At 37.7% G+C, this 23,306-nt stretch overlaps 1 protein-coding gene and 1 long non-coding RNA gene across 2 annotated transcripts; one reads left to right on the top strand and one right to left on the bottom strand.

Moving 5' to 3' along the window:
* Positions 1-504: 504 nt before the first annotated feature.
* Positions 505-1,027, top strand: LOC133530055 (uncharacterized). The gene is made up of 2 exons (XR_009801252.1): positions 505-604; positions 762-1,027. It is a non-coding gene; the product is annotated as an uncharacterized LOC133530055 (long non-coding RNA).
* Positions 1,028-2,252: 1,225 nt separating this feature from the next.
* Positions 2,253-22,982, bottom strand: LOC133530054 (protein 4.1 homolog). The gene is made up of 8 exons (XM_061867870.1): positions 22,731-22,982; positions 9,042-9,163; positions 6,862-7,009; positions 5,654-5,770; positions 4,991-5,174; positions 4,326-4,478; positions 3,837-4,022; positions 2,253-3,217 (listed from the first exon to the last, which is right to left on the bottom strand). Exons 2-8 carry the CDS (start codon positions 9,153-9,155, stop codon positions 3,097-3,099), a joined length of 1,023 nt encoding a protein of 340 aa, XP_061723854.1. The 5' UTR covers positions 9,156-9,163; positions 22,731-22,982; the 3' UTR covers positions 2,253-3,096.
* Positions 22,983-23,306: the final 324 nt, after the last annotated feature.

Genomic DNA, 23,306 nt, shown 5'->3' with positions numbered 1-23,306 from the left:
AAGCTTCTCTGATATGTAGGTAGAAGTTGGTCTCCTGAGATACTTATATGAGTGTGCCCAGAAATGCATGAAGCGTGCTCAGAACGGCATCGCTTGACTTCTGCGTCTCTAGGGCTGCGGGGTGCCCACTACAGAAGCGCTTTGAATGTGGGGCTTCGCCTGATTTTATGGCACCAAAGGGGGCAGGAACACAAGTGTTCTTTGTACGCCTCGACTTTTCAAGGCGTAACTTTCAGTGTTTCTATGAACTTGTAGGTAATAACTCGAATTTCTTCCGCAGTCCCATGGGTTTCGCCTCGCAACCGGGCACGACCGGCCGCTACTACCTGCAGACCGGCGAAGACAGCCCGTACGGTCTCGGCAAGCAGGGCTTGACGTGGAAAAACAACGAGGGGATTGTGAGGAACATTGGCTCGAAAGTGTCCAACTTAATCGGTGTATAGATTTAAAAATATATATATTAAATTGACTTATGCGCATTTTCATTTGCATTTCTTTTTCAACACCACAACTTGTTGTATTTGTATGAAGCAGAAAGCCAGGACACGAATTTCACGTTATCCTCGGTTAAAGTCACAAACCTAACACAAATCCTATAACATAGGTAATATAGTGTATGCGACCTCCGGCCGCAGGACTATTTAGAAGTACCGTTTGGTCTTACGTCATTTCAAATAATGATATATGTCAATGAATAAATAGACGATCCTGTAAGCTGTTGTGTATTATATATTTTAGCTTATATTTCCCAAATATAACAGGTAACATAATATCGGGTTGTATAACATAGTTTAACCTTTTGACTGCCAAAGACGTCATATGACGCGCGCGGCTACAGCCCAATATCAACCTTCATGCGAACGATTACGCGCCGCGTGCGATAGGCATGGCGTTGAAAAGGTTAAGTTAATATTTTCTAATTACAAAATTTGTTTCCATCCGGACATGCTGGCATATTTTTTACAATTTCGAATTTTTGATTTGTAACTTTTATTTTAATTTTGAATAATTAAATTTTAATTTGTAATTAATGATTATCAATGTTCGGATTTTTAATTTTTAATAAAGAGCGCTGGTGGCCTAGCGGTAAGAGCGTGCGACTTTCAATCCGGAGGTCGCGGGTTCAAACCCCGGCTTGTACTAACGAGTTTTTCGGAACTTATGTACGAAATGTCATTTGATATTTACCAGTCGCTTTTCGGTGAAGGAAAATATCGTGAGGAAACCGGACTAATCCCAATAGCGCGTAGTTTACACCCTCTGGGTTGGAAGGTCAGATGGTAGTCGCTTTCGTAAAAACTAGTGATTACGCCAATTCTGGGTATTAGTTGTCAAGCGGACCCCAGGCTCCCATGAGCCGTGGCAAAAATGCCGGGATAACGCAAGTAAGAAGAAGAATAAAGTAAGATAAGTAAATATTAACTTGATTTAATTAGGTAATTTGCATGAAGTTTTATGGTAAGTTCCTTGTTTATTTTAAAAATGTATTTGTAAATTTTTGCGTATATGGACTGTTTATCTGAAATAGACGTCTTGATTGATTGATAATACCAATAGAACTTCACTTAGGTAAGTTCGTTTAATTTTCTAATTACAATGGTTCCGTACTTTTGAGTATTTGTTGTTATAGCGGCAACAGAAATACATCATCTGTGAACATTTCAACTGTCTAGCTACCACGGTTCACGAGATAAAGCCTGGTGACAGACGGATGGACAGCGGAGTCTTAGTACTAGAGTCCCGTTTTATCCTTTGGGTACGGAACCCTAAAAACAGCTGATAATGAAGACCGAAAATGTTTGTATTTTAAATGTTTTTTTTTTAAATACCTTACCTTATTGCTTCCGGTATCGATGTGGTGTTTAAAAGTATCGTTTTGTTTTCCTGCAGTTTACACAAGGATTTAATTGAGTAAAAGTTTTTGGCAAAACATTTCATTTTTGGTACAAGCTTTTATCGCTGACTGTACTTTTCTTTCCACAGGCAACTAATACTCATCGAGCAAATTCTAAAAACCCCAAACACAATTAGGTTGCGTTGTTTTATCACAGATCACGTGTTGTCCACCTCCTGTCTCCATCATCAGATCAGCTCGATGGTACCATAATATTGCATTGTCACCCGACTTACATATGTATGCAAATTTTAAGCTCAATCGGAAACCGGGAAGTGGGTCAAATTTAACTTGCAAGATTTTATTACAAATAGACAACGGTCAGGTGAAAGTAAATAAAAGCTTGTAATAAAATACATTGTTTCTAAGAACACTCATTGTATTTACTTATTGACTCGTACAGGCATCGTTAACATAATATTAATTATTTCAATAAACATTTAAACATTACTTAAGTACCTAGTGATTTTGACATGGCACTTACACATTTTTTACAAATTTACTATAATTATTTTACAATATCTCTAATGATTTATTTATTATCTGTAATTTTTAGATAAAACATTTACTTAGCCATTCATTATTAACTACATCTTATATGTCGTCTCGTGAGGCACTTTTTACTATAGTAAAAAGTTAGATATGTCCAATGTAATAATATATTGGACATATCTAATTATCATGATAATTGGTAAAAAATATTACATATCCTTACATATAACGTGCCCATGAAGAACCCGAATGATTTTTACCGTATATTCCTGATTATGTTTAAAGACTAAATGTCCTTTATGTTTTTCTGGAATTCGCGGGTTATTCCCACTAGTTACCACCAAGTTGGTAACTATTGGGATTTTTTCCCACCAACTTGTTCTGGTGGTAACTAGTGGGAATTTTCCCAATAGTTAGTTTCCCAAGAGAAAATAGACGTAATAAACGAAAGTGAAGAATTTTTTTTAGGTTTCTTGGGTGTTTTTATCCCGTTCTTTAGACAGTGATTCATCATCACATCTGCATTTAAGAGCATCTTGTCGGTGGAGTAGACGCTAGTTTTCGCGGTACTAGGCAAAGTTCTTTAGGTCCCTGTAAGACACGACATTTGCTTTTCCAGAGAGTCATTAAGCCAAGTATAAATCAGAAGACTGGTGTGTCAGGCAGTAGCCAAGTCTCTTTGATATTCTTGGTCGTTATCTCAGGGTTCATCAGGCGGTGATCCCTCTGGGCAGGTCCCGCAGCTGGCGCAGCGTGCGGCGGCACGACAGGCGCCGCGAGCCGAGGCGCGGGAAGCCGGCGACGCGCTGCACGGCCACGGGGGCTGCTCTCCTGCAACAAATGGGATTTCAAAATAATACACGAATATATGCCTCGCCTCACCCACACATATACAGTGTTCAGTGTTAAAGTATAGGTATATCTCTTGATTCACGACACCGAAATCAGCAGCAAAATTAAGCAGTTGTCTTAATTTTCCAGGATATTGCTCAGAGTCAAATCAAGCTGATTCTACACCGCTATAGCAAGCTACAGAGTGTGGAAGTGTTACCGTAGATGTGAAATGAATATGAATAGGTATAAGTAGGATGCTTAGAAAAATAAGAGGAAGTTGTTTGGGACACTCTGCGCATATACATAAAAGAATAAAAAAGTTATAGAGTAGTTTGTTAACCTGAAGAACATATGATGTTCCACTGAATACCACCATAGTTTCTTCCTAGCCCGGATAGAAGCTAGCTTGAAGCCCAAATGTGTCTCAAAATGGTCGAACTCTCCGGCTCACAGTATACGCGCTTGTAGTTTAACTGAAGATCATATGGTGCTCGACGGAACACCACCACAGTTTCTTTCCAGCACGTGTAGAAGCCAGCTTGTACCCCAAATGTGGATCAAACTAGTCGAGCTCTCCGATCCGCAGTCGGAACCCGTATACGCGCTTGTAGTTTACCTGAAAAACATATGGTGCTCGACGGAACACCGCCATAGTTTCTTCCCAGCACGTGTAGAAGCCAGCTTAAAGCCCAGATGGGTCTCAAATTGGTCGAACTCGCTGGCGCGCAGTCGGAGCGTGTATACGCGCTTGTTGTAGCTAATCTTGATTATCTTGGCCCAGGGGAAGCGGTTCATTAGGACGCTGGAATCATGGAAAATGATTTAAAGTAGCCAATGTCAGTTACATGGGCTTGCGACTAAATGAAAAATGAATAACTTTGGCAGATATGCGACCGGCTGCAAACCACAAACAGCGATCGAAAATTCTCGCACAGGACACTTACATGCATATATTTATCGTTTGTTCACCAAGAAAGCATTCGCTCATTAGAATAGGAAGTTTGGAACGCTTGGCGTTGATCGCCGCCTGCTCGACAGCTGCTTAAATGACTTATTGCGATTCAATTTTATCAGGGGAATATCGATGACAATGAATACTACAAACCCGTCTCTGTAAACAGCGATACCACCAGCTCCCACTGCTAACACCAGATCAACATCCTCGGAATCCCTGACACAGTGCAGTTCTGCTCCGTATAGAGGCAGTTTTTTGGCGTTCTCCAGGTAGCAGAGCTCAGCCTCCGCTGGGGTCTGGCCTCTGAAGTAGATGATCTATAAATTAGCGTCTCCCTTCTTGGGAAGATTAAACGTGTGTTGATCTATCAAGCAAACATATATGTAAATGTATTTGAATGAAATTTGAGCCACAGAAAGTTGTAGAACTTCTCTGTATTACAATCGTCATTCGGAAAATCACAATTTAAGACGTTCTTCGCATAGGATGCAGATCCGCAAGCCACTCCGGTTTGCAAGCAGGACATAGGCATAAAGCTGTTTCATTCTCACGCCGGAGCGGCGTGGCGGTTTGCACCTTAGTGTAATTAGTCTGGTTTCCTCATGATGTTTTCCTTCACTGAAAAGCCACTGGTAAATATCAAAATAAATGATAATTCGTACATAATTGATTATTATTGTAATTGAATATTGATTGATTTAGGCTGATAGTACCTCATCTATCTATCGAAGGTAGCATAAGATGACTTCAAAAACATCGCTTGATCACAGCTATTTTTGACACTTATTATAATAATAAGAATCCTTTTGACTTACTTATGTTTGATATAAAGTTCCTTGATATGGTCATCGAGCTCTTCAGTCCTGACGCTAGGTGGCGCCGCGCTGTGGGCGGCGATGACTGGAGGAGCCACGTGTCCTGGCTCGTAGTCCCCTAGCTCTGCTTGCAGCACGTAGGATGCTAGCAGGGCGTGGGTTATCATGGAGCAGGAGAGACGACCTGAAAGTACCGGGAATTTGGGAATTAGGGGGTCAAAAATGCAATTTATCAATGGATCTCTATGTACATCTACCTATCAACGGCTTAGTATATGTTATAGTGGCCCTCGAGAGAGATGAGGTGCCAATAGCAATTTGAAATATATATTTGTAGGACGGGAGTACGGTACGGGAATGGGAGTTTGTGATATATTGTTGCGTGGAAATGTGTATGGAAATCCCTAGCGGCATGATGACTGTCATGGCAAGAAGCCCACCCGGAAAAAGCTACAGAAACCCATTTTTCGTTGCCTGCTTTGAGAACAGAAGTATGCTTTTGGGGTTAGCGACATTGCCATATTAGCTAGAACAAAATATAATCTTGAGTAAGAATTATAAAAAAAAATGTGATTTCAGAACGTGGAACCTGCTTTTTTAATGTAAAGAGCAGTTAGAATCACTTTTTATCCTGCAGCGGTCTTTAAAACAGTACAGCCCTACCTTCCATAAGGTCTCTTCTGACGGCCAACGCAAGCTGGTTACGAGTTTCATCGTCGTGTAGTTCAGAAGGCTCGGGAGGGTAAAACTTAACGGCAAAACGCATGTCCCAGGGCTCATCTGGAAAAGTATGGAAATGTTTTTTACTATCAGGATTCTACGGTCCATAGATTAAGAGTCCACAGCTAACTCGGTTCTTCATACAAACGTAGCTACTCTCTCATTTTAAAAAGACTAGCTAGATTACTTACAATAGGATAAGGTTTATTAATTTAGCCTCTGACAAAAAAAAAACAGCGAATTTAAGATTTTCATACAAAATTTGTTTCTGCAAAATTTCTTTGGTTTAACTATAAGGTGGAGCAATATAAACTAATTTCAGCCAGATATGCCTCATGTCATTCTATGTGCAAAGTTTCATTACAATCCAACACGTAGTTCTAAAATGAGAACGAAACTCCGTTTGCATGGGAAGGTTAAATTCTGAGCTTGCCGGGGATTCTTAATACTAAGCATACAAACAACAAAATATAAGATGCGTTATGCAATCTCGCGGTGACATGATCTCGTGGGAAACACCGAAACTTTATACCCATCGGCTTCTGCGGTTTGGAGAAGTAGGTCATCTTAGGATGATATCGCGAAATAAGTATGACACCACTTAGCTAGAAAATACTCTGTCATTGTAAATAATATAGGCGGCAGCATTATGTAGGTATTCTTCACTTGCTCGGCTATCAAATGGCTCCTCTACACGATGGCCCAGCGCTGGACCAGCGAGATGGCCATGCGATGGTTGAGAGCACGCACTATGGAATGGGCCGCGTGTGGATGCGTACGCACCATCGCTGGCCCGCTTCCTTTTGATGTGCGGACGAAAAACCGACACCGTGGCCATCCGACATCATTACCCTCTCTACACGCTGGCCCAACTTAGTGGGCCAGTAAGATGGTCCATCGTGTAGAGGAGCCAAAAGAATGCAATCCATTGCGACCATTGTATAACAAGAGTGAGGGTCTGAAGAAAGATCATAGTTAATTTCATAACATCTACGTCTCCATGCAAACAAATCAGGCACGCTGATGAGAATTGAATTCTATAAACGCCCCGCCATTCATAAAATGACCCTTACTAATGCGCTTGAATACATTTGCTTCAGGATCTTGCCATCATCTTTCCAGTAGGAAAGTGTGAATCAAGGAATACTTACTTTTGAAAGTCTTTGAGAGTCGTTTGCCCAAGTCCACCCATGTCCTTGGGTCTCCCCTTTGCGCGTGCAGTAGACCAAAGTAATCCCTCTCCGTTAGCTGAAGCTCGTCGCATATTCGGTCTAGTAGGTCGCCTCCCTTCGCCTTGCGCTGGGAACGAAAAAAATAAAAGTTAAACAAGAACAAGAGACAGCAATGTCCATCATCATTTTCCTCGCGTTGTCCCTGTATTTAGCCATAGCCTGGGGTCCGCTTGGCAACTAATCCCAAGAATGACGTAGGCATTAGTTTTTACGAAAGCGACTGCCATCAGACCTTCCAACCCAGAGGGTAAACTAGGCCTTATTGGGATTAGTTTGGTTTCCTCACGATGTTTTCCTTTACCGAAAAGCGACTGGTAAATATCAAATGATATTTCGTACATAAGTTCCGAAAAACTCATTGGTACGAGCCGGGGTTTGAGCCCGCGACCTCCGGATTGCAAGTCGCATGCTTTTACGGCTAGGCCACCAGCGCTTCCACGCGCAGAAGACAGCAATGTCCATGCTGGGATATGTGTGAGTCAAAACGTTCCGAAATCGGACGTTTTTCCTGCAGACCTAAACTGTGAAGAGTTAACTGTTTGAGTATATTATTCATATGCTTTCATCATTCAAGAAAATTAGACTTTAAAGTTTATTTATTGAATGATGTCTACTTGGACATATGTACAACACTAACTATTAGGTACTAAAATGTTTTTTACCCGGGTACAAATATCTAAAACAAATTATGAGTAATTAGTACTAGTCTCTCTCGAGGACAAATATATAGCGGGGAACAGGTATACGAGTAGATACGTCCTGCGGACAGACCACTGGCATCATCATATAAAACCATAATAATATGCATCATTTGTAAATAGGTATAATGTAAGTGTTGTTATGTCATTTAATAATTAGCGTTATTGCGACTGATATAATAACAAAAATATTTCTAGCGCACGCATACAAACCCCCGGCAGATATCCCTACTTAGCTCTTAGGGCTCCTCTACACGATGGCCCAACGTAGGTCAGTCCAAGGGACGGAGCTATGCGGTGGAATGAGATAGCAATATCACTTACTTCCTCTACATTTCACTCCCTCTAACGCATAAATGCGTCCCTTGGACTGGCCTGCGGTGGGCCATCGTGTAGAGGAGCCATTAGCGAGGTGCACGGTGCATAGGATGATAATTACCAATTTGGAAAAGATGTGTCCCGCCGAGTTTCTTGCCGGTCCTTTTATCCGGGAATTTAAATCTTCTCGAGGCAGAGGTGTATTAGGGTTAGAGCCGGTGTAGCTTTATTTGACGTTCGTAAGCTCATTGTAATGTGCCTACTCGAATGATAAACTATTTTTATTTTATACTATGTAACTGTGTTTTCGCTTGTATGCAGAACTCCAGCTCTCCAGAACTCGTAAATTATATTTAATGTTAGTACTAGTAATAAAACGAACTGAGCTGCAAGAACAACAAACGTCCGGCGAGATTGATTTATCGAGGACGAGCTATTTTCAGCAGATTGAGATGTTTTGAAGATTGATGCGATGAAGGGAATTCAAATTCACATACTTCTGCACGTAGTGGTGAGTGATCGGCTGATCGCATAGACGTTCCATATTTGAAATTTGTGCTTTGACCCCATTGTTAAACCCCGATAACGATAACTTTGCACTAGCATGGCACACATCTCATATGGGTGCCATTGCGAACCACTTGAAAAGAAGAAGTTACATAGAGTCTATCACGACTTCAAATTGCATTCACTTGTTACCACTGTTCTAGATATAAGTAACTTCATACCCTCCTGTACAATTAACATGTATATAGCCTGTCCGCCATAGAAAAGACATAAACGGGCAGCATGAGCATATTCATTCAACGCGCGTTTATGTCTTTTGTATTACATTTTTGTCTACTGAGACACTTACTAATTCTCATTAATTATTTAGGTTTTATAGTAAAAAAAGCATTTTTTAAGATAAATATTAGAAAACAGTACTGTATACAATAGTGATATAATCAAGCTTTTCAATCTCATACCTTATTTAGGCAACTCAGCAAGCTTCGTTGCCTAAACACTGTACTCGGCTGAAAAGCTTTCTATTATCACGATTGTCTAAAATACTATTAAGCAAAAGTATGAATATGTACTCACATCAACATCAACATTAATGTGTTCGCCGTTGAGTAGTTCTATGCGCGCGCGTCGCTCATTCCCCATTGGTCGGTCGCCGTCCTCCGACGCCAGCCGGCGAAGGCTTTCGCGCATTATGCCACCTGAAAAAAGAATAGTTCTAATCATAAATAAATAATAAATATTTTGTGGCAATCTTACACAGATCGACCCAGACCCAAACTAAGCAAAGCTTGTACTATGGGTACTAGGAGACTATACTATACGTATATATATAAATACATACTTATATACATAGAAAACACCCATGAATCAGGAACAATCTGTGTTCTTCACACAAATAAATGCCCTTACCGGGATTCGAACCCGGCGCCACCGGCTTTTGTAGGCAGGGTCACTACCACTAGGCTAGACCGGTCATAAAATAAAACGAACTAAGCTAACTTAATGGTGTAAAGGCCCAAAATTCATCTTATTTTAAAACTTATTTTAGGTATACGTCTGAATCATTAAATATTGTCAAGTTGTGGTTATTTTATACTTCCTAATACAAGATAGCGGATTAGTTTTTAAAAAAGTTCAGTAACTTTTGTCCAAAAAGGATAGTCCAGTGATAAAGATGGACCAAATTACCCCGAACAGGTCAGTTTTTTTTTAACTACCTAAGTGTTCAGTGTAAGTGTATACTTATATTCATACCTAAGTTAAAAAATACTCTAAAATCGGTTAAAGCAGGTTGTTATAAAATATATAGACTATACATAATGCATCACCACGCATTTTTAAAATTCTTATTCAAACGTGTGTGTTGAATCCATAATGTGGGGTCGAAGACTTATTTAAATTATGTTATAGCAAGTTTCGGTCGATCGAGCGGTAACTGGGAAGACATGCTTGAGTTGTGACGATGATGCTTTCTCTGGTTACTGGGTCGTGTCGGAGAATCGTGGATGATTGTAATTACTATGCATTGATTAACTTCTTCGGTTCGGAATTAATTTCAAGTTTAAAATCACTTATAATACATTAAAAAGTAAAGTAGATTGTTAATCAAGGGATGAAAGGTATTCATTTTTGTCGAGGTAGTATGGCGCTCGAACGCAATGAGACTTGAGAGGTCTTAAATAGTACCTTTCATCTGAGTTAAAATACTCTAATTTCATTTCGAATACGAGGAATGTTAAATACATGCGTATTAAAAAAACATCACTAAATATAAATAAATAAATAATAAATATTATAGGACATTATTACACATATTGACTAAGTCCCACAGTAAAGGCAATAAGGCTTGTGTTGTATGTACCTAGACAACGATATACTCGTATATAATATATAATTATAAATACTTAAATACATAGAAAACAACCATGACTCAGAAACAAATATCCGTGTTCATCACACAAATATATGCTCTTACCAGGATTTGAACCCGGGACCATCAGCTTCATAGGCAGAGTCACTACCCACTAGGCCAGACCGGTCGTCATATAACCAACCTAATAAACCAAATAAACCTCTTAAAGATATATTCAATTAACAATGTAGGTAACAGTATCGTTATTTATGGTATGGGGAGTTAAATATCAGAACGGAAATTGTCCAACAAATCCATTTTTTCATACTACGTCGGTGGCAAACAAGTATACGGCCCGCCTGATGGTAAGCAGTCTCCGTAGCCAAACCAAAACCAAACCAAACCAAATTTACCAAATTTTAATTGTTAATCGTAAAAAAAAAATACAACTTGGAATGTTGCTCTATTATAGAAACGTATCAATTTCTGCACACTTCATAGAACAACAATGACTAACATTCAGAGTATGAGAAATGAAGAGTATGTAAGCCGGCTATTTAATTTCATACATTGTCTTAGGTCTGTTTTCATACCTATCTTAATAATTTGCGCTGATATAAGAACCTAATTTAAATACATAACGCATATATTTATCTTAAATAGGATCGCTGCCATGATATGACGTGGCCTTACTTGATATGGATTGTATTATGTCCTGTCAATAAGGAACATCGTTTTCATTCAAAATGCATACAGAGTCAGCCCAAACTAGAGTCCGTCTGAGATAGCTTTGCAACAATTTTGACGATACTATAGTATGGGGTCATCACACGTTTAGGGTGGGAGGGGGTCAAGAAAATGTGACATGTTGTGACAAGGGGGAGGGGGGAGTCACAAACTTTGTGACGTCACTTTAACTTCACCAGTATTTTTTAAAAATAATTATGCGCTATACAGTTAAATAATGAGTTTTTAGAACGATAATCGTTTTATGCGATTAATTTTTTTTCCTAGTCGGTTTTGTGTTATAATTACTAATGTTTCTTTTGTCCAAAATAATTTGATAAAATATTAATAGTAACAAATTCGATTCACCGATTTTGTTGAAAAAAAAAATGCGAAATATATATGGAAGGGGTTTGCCAAATGTGACCAAGTGTAACAAGGAGGGGGCGAGGGGTCAAAAAAACTAGAAATTCGTGCAATGTAATTAATGGATGACCCCTATATAGTAAATAAGTGTTTGAGAAAAAAATGATTTTTGGTACGAGCTTTTATCGCTGACTGTCCTTTACTTTCCTAATACTCATCGAAACATTTCTAAAAAACAAACACAATCAGGTTGCGTTGTTTCATCACAGAGTTCCTGTGGCCGCCTCCTGGCTCCATCATCAGATCAGCTCGATGATACCATAATATTGCACTGTCACCCGAGTTACGTATACACATTTTCAGTTTCATCGGAAACCGGGAAGTGGGTCAAATTAAACTTGCAAGATTTTACCCGTACAAACACATAATTACATACATGGGTGCATTGCAAGTTAAATAAAAGCTTATAATTTTTGAATTTGTTCGAATAAATGACTTGTCTTCAAGAACAAGTATCAATATCAAGTCTAAATAATGATAGAGATGGGTGCCCTTTATAGTTAGTGACATTGGTCCACAGTATTCATGTTAAAAGTTTAAAGAATTTGCGGATACATAATGAAATTAAGCATATTACTTCTTCTCCTGACTATCCAAAGTCAAACGGGCTAGTGGCATCTCCTGACAAAATTTACTAAAAAAGTGTATATAAATAGAACAATTTTAGAAATAGCCAGAAGGCAAATGACCCTTCTCCAGCTAATATTGTTCGATGTATTAGTACTTATAACTACATAGTAACTCGATGTATTCGCCTAAATGATTATTAGTAAACAATTTACTTTATGCAAGTATTCATAGTTTCTGGCAAATAGCCCAGATTACATTAACAAACTGTACCCCTAGTGTAAATAAATTCGATTTCCAAACGTGACGTACGCGTTTGCGTTTAGTCTCATTTTGTATTGGATTTCGAAAGAGCGCGCCAAGCGGGACGTTTTGGAACCTCAAAATCCTATACAAAATGAGACTTAACGCAAACGCGTTCGTCACGTTATGATGTCGATCAAAGTTACACTAGGGGTACTGTTCCATAATTGGACGTATATTCATGAACGCTTATAAGATTATAAGATCTTGTGTACCGTCGTAGCTCCTACCTATTATATTATGTATTGGTAGCTGTTAGTCAATCCAAGACCCCAGAGTCGCCAAACCTTACTTTCTCTCTAATGAATAAAATGTATAGGACAATGTAGTGTTATGTGTGTGATAAGAAGGGGGGAAGTAATCTCAAAAACTCTAAAAATATAAATACTTATGTTTAAAATTATGCTCGTTAATCTCTACTAGCTATTTTTATACTAATATATAACTGAAAATAAATGTAAATACCTATGTATATCCATTAATTAAAGTGGATTCGCTTGAGTTTTAATAATAATTTTTCAACGTTGAATGCATGTTGCACAAGTATAAGTAATGTGCAATAATTCAGTGCACAAGGACAACACGTTCAGTTTTGGCGGTAAATGCCAATCCTTTTATGAAAATGTTATTGACTTTTTTTTCATGTCGCATACGTGTTTAAAGGTAAAACCAGGTTTTGCAAAACTGATGTTCTCTCGTAAAGAAGAATGATGGGAAGAAGGCATATTTGGAAGGACCGGCGTGTAAAACAAAAAAAAAATGTGGACTGGGAAGGAATTCTTTATAATCTGCATCTCGTGGATGCCATTAACTTATTTGGCAAAAAACATCAATCTTTAAAAGGAGCCATCGGCTTGCCTTCTGCCTTATTATTAAAAAATGGCAGATACTTTTGGAAACTTATTACATTCGCTACTATTGTTGGCTGTACAATAAAATTGGAACATTCTGTTGTTTCATCTTAGTTTACGTGAGAACGTCCATGGTCGGATGTAGGCGATTCCTGTCGAATATTGAGGTCAGACAGAGGAAACACTTTATAGTAAGAATCTGCTGTGTATGTCGGTTTCAATTTCATTGAAATGCAATGCTCGTTACTTCAAACTTCAATATCAATAGTTATATATTTTCGTCACTCGCTACGCTGGTGGTGCAATTTTGGAATCTTTCATATTTAAGCATGAGGGGTAAAGATTCAACTTATTTCTCTAGATGTCATATATGGAAAAATATGGAAAAAAAAACAACCGATGATGTTTTGAACCCAGCACTGAGCAGTGCAGTGGCGGTTTTGGTCACTTTTTTCTTCATCTAGGTACCAAAAATGGTCAAAACATCTTGATCAATTCAAATTTTATTACCTAGTAGCTCCGTCCGCTGTAGACATCGAGATAAGCTTAAAAACATTAAAATTACAAATTCTTCGTTAATTCATTTTCACAGCGAACTCACAGTGGTCTTAAGCTATAGATGCCAATTTCCGCCATCTTAAACTTTTCCAAAAATCGACAATTTTTTTTTATCTAACTACCGAATCTGCGGTGGTAGCATGATTGCATTTTTGTCACCTGTCACTTTCGCACTTACATACTTGTTAGAACGTGACAGGCATGGTGATAAGCGATAAAAATGCGACCGTGCTTAGGCCGATGCTCACAAAATTTCCCTAGAGAGAGTTGACATTGTGAAAAATGCTATCTGCAGAGAAGAACTCCCGGACATAAGAACATTTTGGCTTAAAAGGAGATCTTCGGTAACGCTCTGTCAACTATTATTTTAGTATTTCATACTCACAGGTGCACATTTTAGGTACCTACACAAATTACGATTTAAAATAATTAACACGACCAAAGCAATGAAATTTCAAACAAACACTGGCCAGTTTTCAGCTAAGTTCAGAACTGTCCAATACCCAAGGTTTAAAGACAAAAGAGCAGATTTTAGGAGTTCGGTGTTCATTCAGTGTAATTGAGATAATTACGTTAAACGGTGCCTTAATACGGCTAAATGATGGTGAGAATTGCTCTGTTTACGTACGTTGGAACAGTACCGCTACCACCTAGAATTGGTAAGAACTAAGAAGTCGAGTATTTTAAGTCTAATGAACTTCAGTCGTTTTTAAGCGACTCTGCGTTTAAAAATCTTTAGAGTCGAGTCCTATATAAATCAACATTTTATTAATAACAATATACATAATGAATATATACAGAAGATTACAATAACTAGCTTAAATCTGAAATAGGCCCTTGATGCATTGTACCAAGGATGCTGGCGGCATTTCCTCGTTATATCGCAATACTGCGAGGAAGCCGCCAGCTCTTCAGTCACCAGTTACGTCAACCAGACGCTTCGCGATTTCTGGAAAAAACTTGTGTGCTCTGGGGCCTCATGGATCTAGAGTTTCAATAAATGGTACAAAATGGTACTCTCTACCGAGGCTCATATTTATTACGTTTATAAATTACGGCTACTGATGCTTTCCATAGAAAACGAAACGCTGGAAGGTCCGGACCGGCCCTGGCCCGGTCAGCCTGAGTCATCCTTTATACGAGACTTTTCGCTAGCTTTCGTCATCCCTCATCCCTATACATACAGTAAAAACTTCCGCGTTTTGAACACATTTTAAAACATTTAAACCGGGTCTATCCGAGTCGGGTCGGGGTATTCAATTCAATTCAATACTTTATTGATAAAATAAAATTTTACAGTACATTGTGCTTATAGCTTAGTCTTATAATTTAATAATACACATAGCAGAGAGGCAAGGCTGAGTTAGGGAACCAGTTGTTTTATATTAACAATTTTTTTTTAAAGTTAATATATTTATGTACTTACATAGTTTTACTCACTTGATACAGGGCTAGGTCTCGAAAAAGGCATCGACAGAATAGCATCAGACACCAGTTTAGATTTAAGTTTTTTATTGAAATTTTCGTCGCTCGCAATTTGTTTTAACTCGACTAGTATTTTATTATATACTTTAGGCCCTGCGTACACTTTCTAGACTTGGCAAGTCGCGTTTTAGGAGGATAAAGTTCATTTTGCCTTCTGGAACTCGCACCGCGTGCGTTGCCGCGAGTCGGAAATTGCGTTAGGTTACGTCTTACGTATTTTGCCACTTCGAAGATGTATAAACACGGTAGGGTGAGAATTCTTGTTTGTTTAAACTGTTCCTGTGCTGGATGGTCCCATGGGACTCGCTCGTTTTTGGAGTTTGAATGGCCTCAGTCGGTTATCCATCCACAACCACGACCACTAAAACCTGCGTCGAAACGTCGGAAATACAGGTAATAAAATAAATTCGAATGGACCCGGTTTTAAATGTGTTTTTAAATCCCCATACATTTTTACAGTCCAAAGTCCAAATACTAAAATTGTTCGATTCAATACACTACGCAATTTTCCCCATCTAACTATAAACAAATTGGTTAATAAGTAGTTGCCAATAGAACTGTCGTTTTAGTATATACCTAAAAGTAAACTAGATCTCGTTCAAACCAATTTTCGGTGGAAGTTTGCATGGTAATGTATATCATATATTTTTTTTAGATTTTTCATTCTGTTATTTTAGAAGTTACGGGGGGGGGGGGACACATTTTACCACTTTGGAAGTGTCTCTCGCGCAAACTATTCAGTTTAGAAAAAAATGATATTAGAAACCTCAATATCATTTTTAAAGACCTATCCATAGATACCCCACACGTATGGGTTTGATGAAAAAAGATTTTTTGATATTCAGTTCTAAGTATGGGGAACACCCAAAATGTATTGTTTTTTTTTTCTATTTTTGTATAAAAATCCTAATGCGGTTCATAGAATACATCTACTTACCAAGTTTGAACAGTATAGCTCTTATAGTTTCGGAAAAAAGTGGCGGTGACAGAATCGGACAGACAGACGGACATGACGAATCTATAAGGGTTCCGTTTTTTGCCATTTGGCTACGGAACCCTAAAAACTAATACAATACAATGCAGGTAATTATTATGAATTCGTAATGCAAAAATACATATTCAAAACTTATTTGTATTTGAAGCAACATTAACATAAGCAATAGACACACCGTAATGCGTAACGTTAAACTTGACATTGTGAATTTAAGGTCAATACACACTAGGGAACGCAAATCGGTTATAACCGATTATTTAGGTTAGGGTTATTTTGAGAAAATTTCATAACTATTAAGTTTATTACATTAGCGGTTATTTTCAGTTATTTATTTATTTTGGCGTTGAAACTCGGACCTAGTCCATGGGATGGGGTTCCAGCGCGCACAAGTTTTTTGGAGAAATCGCGAAACGTCTGGTTGACGTAAGTGGTGACCGAAGAGCTGGCGGCTTCCTCGCACAACGTATCAGTATCACGATACAACGAGGAAATGCCGCCAGCATCCTTGGTACAATGCCTCAAGGGCCTATTTTAGATATAAGCTAGTTATAGTAATCATCTGTATATATCCATTATGTATATTGTTATAATATATCTGTATATATCCATTATGTATATTGTTATAGTAATCATCTGTATATATCCATTATGTATATTGTTATGGATTATAATATTTATGGATTTGGCCAAAGCCTTTGACTCGGTTCACATACCCAAGCTAATAGATAAAATGGAAGCGGTAGGTATACGTGGAAAATCCCTGGATATATTCAGGGATTACTTGAGTAATCGAAGACAATGCGTGGCTATGGGGAAATCTATAAGTAAGGACCTCCCGATTAAGTTTGGCGTACCACAAGGAAGCATATTGGGGCCGACGCTTTTTCTTATTTATATAAACGACTTGTGTCAACTTGCTATCCCTGAAACCAAAATTATAACGTACGCGGATGATACGGTACTCCTGATAGCAGAAAAATCCTGGAAAGACGCTTACTTTAGTGCACAGACTGGATTAGATATTGTAATTAACTGGCTAAAACAAAATATACTAACGCTAAATGTAGATAAAACCAAATATATTACACATTCTATCAGAGCTTCTGGCCAGCCTCCAAACGAACTACGTCTGATAGCGCATGAGTGCCCGATTCCTCTTGGTGTTATGTGCTCCTGTAAATCAATTGACAAAACCGATACCATGAGATATCTTGGAGTCACAATTGATTCGCAATTAAAATTCAGTGCGCATATAGAAGGACTAACTGGAAGAGTGCGTAAGCTAATATATATATTTAAGAATGTGAGACATGCCGCTGATATTTCCTTAATAAAACGTATTTATTTTGCATTGTGTCAATCGCTAATATCGTACTGTATCTCAGCTTGGGGAGGTGCTCCCAAAACAACTCTCATACATCTGGAAAGAGCACAACGCTTCGTACTTAAAGTTATGCACTCTCTGCCTTTCTTAACTCCTACAGAATACTTATATAAAACTGCAAAAGTCCTATCAGTAAGACAATTATTTGTTCTAAGCGTAGCCCTCAAATACCACTCAACACTTGACTACAATAGACAACATGTAAGAAATAATTGTCGTAGAGCGTTCTATGTTGGGAAAAGATCCAAAAAATTTAACACAGCAGAAGATTCTTTGATTTTAATGGGCCGTATATTTATAATAAACTTAATAAAACACTAAATATTTACGACAAAACTAAAAGGGAATGCAAAAATATTGTTACAGACTGGCTTTTACATCAAAATTACGAAAACACTGAAGATATTATGAACATAATTACTTAACTATCTTTTGAACATTTCTGCATATTCATTTTCTCTTTTTGCATACACACACAAACACACACATACACACATACACACACACACACATACACATGTTTAGATTTATAAGTTAAATTTCTCAGTATTAATGATACTAAAGTTTTTCAATTTTTATCTAAAATTTATATAAATAAAACATCTCCTGCAACTAAATTTTTGGGGAGGAGCGCTGTTTACCCTAAAGTACAGGTTATACCTATTTAGGAAGCAGAGTTTCTAATTTAAGGAAATCTATGTAATTTGATGTTTAAAAAATAAATAAAAAAAAGTAATAATACTCAGGTGTCCCATGTTTTTATAACTTGAGGTTAAATCACACCACGTGGAGCATGCTCGATAAGTATACGCGTGATGTGACAGCTGACTTATATTTTGCAAACATTACAACAGCCGATACACGTGTCGAGGTAGAGAGAGCTTTGCTGTATACGCATTTGGTGTGTATTGGCCTTTATATAAGGTGGTAACAAATTAGTTACCGATATTTTAAGAGCTGCTACGTAAAATTAAAACAATTAACTTTAAATAGAAATTAAGAAAACTTTTAATATTTTTGTTTGTCTTCTGTCTTCATTTACCGAATCAAAAAATAAATTATAAATGTCTAATTCTATCTAAAAATAATCATAGGGTACGATGACTGCTTACCATCAGGCGGGGCGAATGCTGGTTTGCCACCGTCATGGTATAAAAAAAACAATCCTTCAAAATCTGAGGGTCTACCGCGAAACAAGAATATCGAAATTTTGTTATATAACCTCTCTATCACTCTTGCATATTCGAGCGATACAGACGCAGATAAGTGAGATACCTAACTAAATTTAATTTTCGTGTTTCCCGGTAGGCCCTTTGTAAACAAACCGCCTTGATGCATCAATGTCATATTTTATTATCTGTGAAAACTTGTCAAAATACAGTTTAAGGCACAGTATGTATAAGTTACTCTATGGTTTACTAAGGTGCTAGTGCTGCACTCCCTATTTACGGAAGGTGGAGATAAGGAACGAAATCTCCATGTACCAAAAAGTGTAATCAAAAAACTTTAAATAGGTGGCGCTAAAATACCTAGAGTACTTGAACAAAAAAATCAAATCATAGACAGCGCAATTCACTCCGTCAATAACGCCTAGGTTCTTAGCTACTCTAGCGCTACTCTGGAGAGATTTGGAACTATTATTTATAGCTGACAGCTGAACACTTTTGCAGCAGTTCTACCTTAAGAGGTGCCACTCCTCTTAATTCCACACTCCATATCCCTATTGTTTGTCTTAAATGTCAATTGTCATTATCAACGTCACATTTAATTTATCAAGTTGAAGTGCCAATTAAGAGTCGGGTAAAAGAGAGGTTCTAGGATCTGTTCAATGAGGTCTAGAATCTGTCATTTAATTATCTCATTAACAGGATGTTTTTACCTAGCAAATTTGTTTTCCAATTTTCTCAATAACACATCGTAAAACCTATAATGTTTACTTAAATATACTTCAGCAGCCGAAAAATATCAGTTGTAAAAATATAAGCTGTAGACAAAGTAGGACTTTTTGCTTGGAAACGACACATTTCATATAAGTTTGACTTTTAAAATAACACTTGCACTGCGTGTGCTATCAAAATCGTTGCAGACTTGTCTTGGTCTAACTCTAGCCTTGCTACATTTCGCATCTGGTGTGGTTTGGCCCGTAACTTAACCACACTTAACTATACATAAGGCATTAATATGGTGTCGAGTATACGCTTGTCCTAATTAATGATTGAGCTTATGAGGTTTCATTACATAGTAATTTAAGCCTAATAAGTCTTCCTTTCTCTCAAATACTCATGTTACACCAAGAGTAAACAACTAAATCATAATATAATATGAAGTAAGTACAGACAATTGCAATAACATAGCTACATATTTATCACTATACGAGCTCGCAAAGGAATTTTTTTTTTTTTATTGATGAGAAAGTTGCATTTTATCCACAAGAGTAGCAAAGTTATTTGATGCATATTTTGAGTTGTTTCCTCATATTGGCTGGTAGAAAATACTTTTAAGTGAGATGATTTTAAATGATGTATATTTAACAGCGTACATTAGGAATAAATCTGTAATTTTTTTTAGTCGTTAATACAATTTTTTTTGTGTGAGTGCCCTCGCTAGCAAAATTTGTTTTCCTATCGTGCGTTGAAAACCTCGCAATGCTCAAGATTTTTTTTTCTCTTCCTCGTGTATCAATATTAGCACGAAGGGCGAAACAACAACTTCATAACCCCTTCAAGGTCATTTCGCCTTGTAAAAGAAATAACTATATTTTAGGTGTTTCTAGTTTTAATCAATTAGGTACTAACATTGTTTGTTCTCTACTAAATAAAGCCCGACCAGAAATATATGATCATTGTCAAGAGGGCGCTGTTATTCTCATGTATAGGGTGACAGTTCAGTTTAGTATGAAAAATTTAGTTCCAGTTAAATTCCGCAATATGGCGCGAGATTATATATTACTGGTCAGCCTTTATCTACGTTCTACGTAAGTACTTACCACTCTTACCAGTAATAGTCAGTCTAAAACTTGAGTAAAAACGTTTGTAGAACTCGGAACTGATTAATTGATTAAAAATATGACCTTCAGTTAAGACTTTAGTTCTGTCTGTATTTGGAGACTAAAAACTGGTTATTGTATGTGTCTACTTAAACCTGCGGAGATACATACTTGTTGCCGACAAAAAAAAGTAAAATAAAATTGGTCTTGGTCCTTTGACGCAGTGTTGGTGGAACGTTAATTAGAATTAACCATTACAATTGAACCGTAAAGTGTTCCGTTACGGTTTACGGTTCAATTTTTTAATGGTTTATGGTCAATTCTAATATGATTCTAGTTAAGAGGAAAGAATTGCATTTTGAATGTAACGAAGTAACGGTAATTGTTCTATGAAATTCCATTTCGGGAGAAAACGGGTTTCACTAACTTAATCACTTTGATTTTGATGTCGATCGCTTCAGCGTAATATATTCTAGGTCAGGGGTCTCCAAACCCCGGCCCGCAAGGCCTACGGTCCGGCCCGCGGGAGGTTGCCGAACAGATCCCTGGCCCAAGGGGTTCAGCATCATTGGGAGTGGAACTGTATCAAACAACAACTAGCCCCCCCCCCCCCCCCGCGCCCGCGTGAAATCTTCTGAGGTGCAACATGGTCCTCAGGTAAAAAACTTTGTAGACCTCTGTTCTAGGTTGATAGTTGATAGGGTTCGCTTTAAAAATAAAAGGATTTTTGTTGTTTTGGAAATTTTGAAAAAAAGGAAATCTATAAACCTAGTTTTTCATTGTGTCACTAAGGGTTCCGTACACACCTGTAGGTATTATAAGTAAAAGTTCACCCATCACGACAGTCACATCAATTATTAAAAATATTTTTATTATATGATGTAACTAAAAATTTACGGTTTTTACGGCAATTTTTCCTTTATATGTGCTGTGAGACGTTGCTTCGTACCAAATTTTAAGATTCTGAGCTCACGGGAAGTACTTTATAGGTTTTTATTCCCTTGCGAGTGTCGAAAATTTGCGGAAATTTGCGACATAAATGGCTATATCTTTCGATTGCGTTGGCTTAGAAGTTTGATTTTTTCACAGCTCCAAGGGACAGTAGACCTGAGTATTTGATATAAATTCCAGCTTGATACCTCCACGCGTTCCTGAGATAAAGAGCCTTGACAGACAGACAAACGGACGGACGGGCAACAAAGTGATCCTATAAGGGTTCCGTTTTTTCCTTTCGAGGTACGGAAACCGAAAAATCATGGAGAATGGATAATATTTAGAAGTGGAAAAGGTTTTCTCTTTTTGTATGGACGATCACGTGGTAGGTATACTTCCCTCTTAACGTTCAACACTGCTTTGAAGTCCCTTAATTAATGCTATATGTAATGATGTATATGTAAGGTTTTAGGATCTTGTGAAGTAATGTGTTTATTATTATTGAGCTTAAACTATTATCTATTGCTCTATTTGTTTTGTATTGACATTTGACAGTGGCAAAGAAGAACCGTACCAATATGCTACGACCTACTTTATGACAAAGATTTACATTTTACAACTGTAAAATGGTGTCACGTGTGCGTTGCCGGAATTTGTATACTTATTTCTACATTCTGTTACAACGATTTAGGGCTCTTCATGCAAGTATACATCGTCGTGATAGGTACTTACGGTAAATTAGGGTCGGCAACGCGCATGTAACTCCTCTGCAGTTGCAGGCGTACATAGGCTACGGAGACTGCTTACCATCAGGCGGGCCGTATGCTTGTTTGCCACCGACGTAGTATAAAACAAAATATCTACAGTTAAATTAAAAGCTTTTAAATTTAATTTGACTATACATAGCATAGATAAGCAATACGTAAGTAATTAATAATTAATGCATTACGAAGTCATTCCTAACAAAAATACTCTACTAGGTATAAACAAAAAATAATAAGTTACCTTGTTCCAAAAAAGGCACTTTATCAAAAAAACATCACTTGCTTATCAATCTAGCACGAGTCACACGATAATGCCAGAAAGCTTGTTATACGAGTAAATAACATGGAAAGTGTTCCCAGAACGGGATTTCTCCGGTCAACGCCTCTTCTCAAGGCGACTTAACATTAATTAAAAACATTGTCCTTTTGAACCCACCTTAATTACAGCTCTAGACGTTTGCACTATAAAACACTTTAATGGCTGGCTGGATGCAAAAACGAAACTTTTTATTTTTTAATTTTGTAATCAGAACTTTTTTTTGGCTAAACACTCGCGCTTAATTTTTTTTCTAAAGGCACTGAGGTATAACTTGTAAAACTTTTTCTAATTTACAAAACAGTATTTTTCATTCATGAAATCGTATATGTACGATAAATGTGTCGTTGAAATCCTTCGTTCTGTGTTACCACGCGCGGTTTCCCGGTTATACTAGTTTTGGTACGGTTCGAGGCTCGCGCGGATGCATCCATGACGTCATGCGTTCCCGGCGAGAGTGAGAGAGATAGATGTCGAAATGTGGAATGCGTGTTTGTAGTTATGTTAATGATTCATTGAAGCGCTACAATGCAACTCACGTTTAGTATTCTGGTAAACAATGAATTATGAATGGCGAATGATATTGTTATCGTGTTATCTTTTCTTTCAATGAAGTGGTGCTTTACACATTTGACTAGTTTGTATACCGTTTTAAGTGTTTTAACTAATTAAGTAGGTAATTAAAAATGGGTTATT

Source organism: Cydia pomonella, chromosome 22 (genome assembly GCF_033807575.1).
Source record: "Cydia pomonella isolate Wapato2018A chromosome 22, ilCydPomo1, whole genome shotgun sequence".
NCBI classification, from domain to species: domain Eukaryota; kingdom Metazoa; phylum Arthropoda; class Insecta; order Lepidoptera; family Tortricidae; genus Cydia; species Cydia pomonella.
This window is presented reverse-complemented; position numbering and strand designations above follow the sequence as displayed.

Excerpts from the sequence above, each read along its gene's own strand:
- LOC133530054 (XM_061867870.1), bottom strand. The coding sequence starts at position 9,155 with ATGCGCGAAAGCCTTCGCCGGCTGGCGTCGGAGGACGGCGACCGACCA. Across the intron at positions 5,175-5,653 it reads CAGAAGAGACCTTATGGAAG|GTCGTCTCTCCTGCTCCATG; the intron begins GTAGGGCTGTAC and ends CGGTACTTTCAG. Across the intron at positions 3,218-3,836 it reads GAGCACCATATGTTTTTCAG|GAGAGCAGCCCCCGTGGCCG; the intron begins GTAAACTACAAG and ends CATTTGTTGCAG.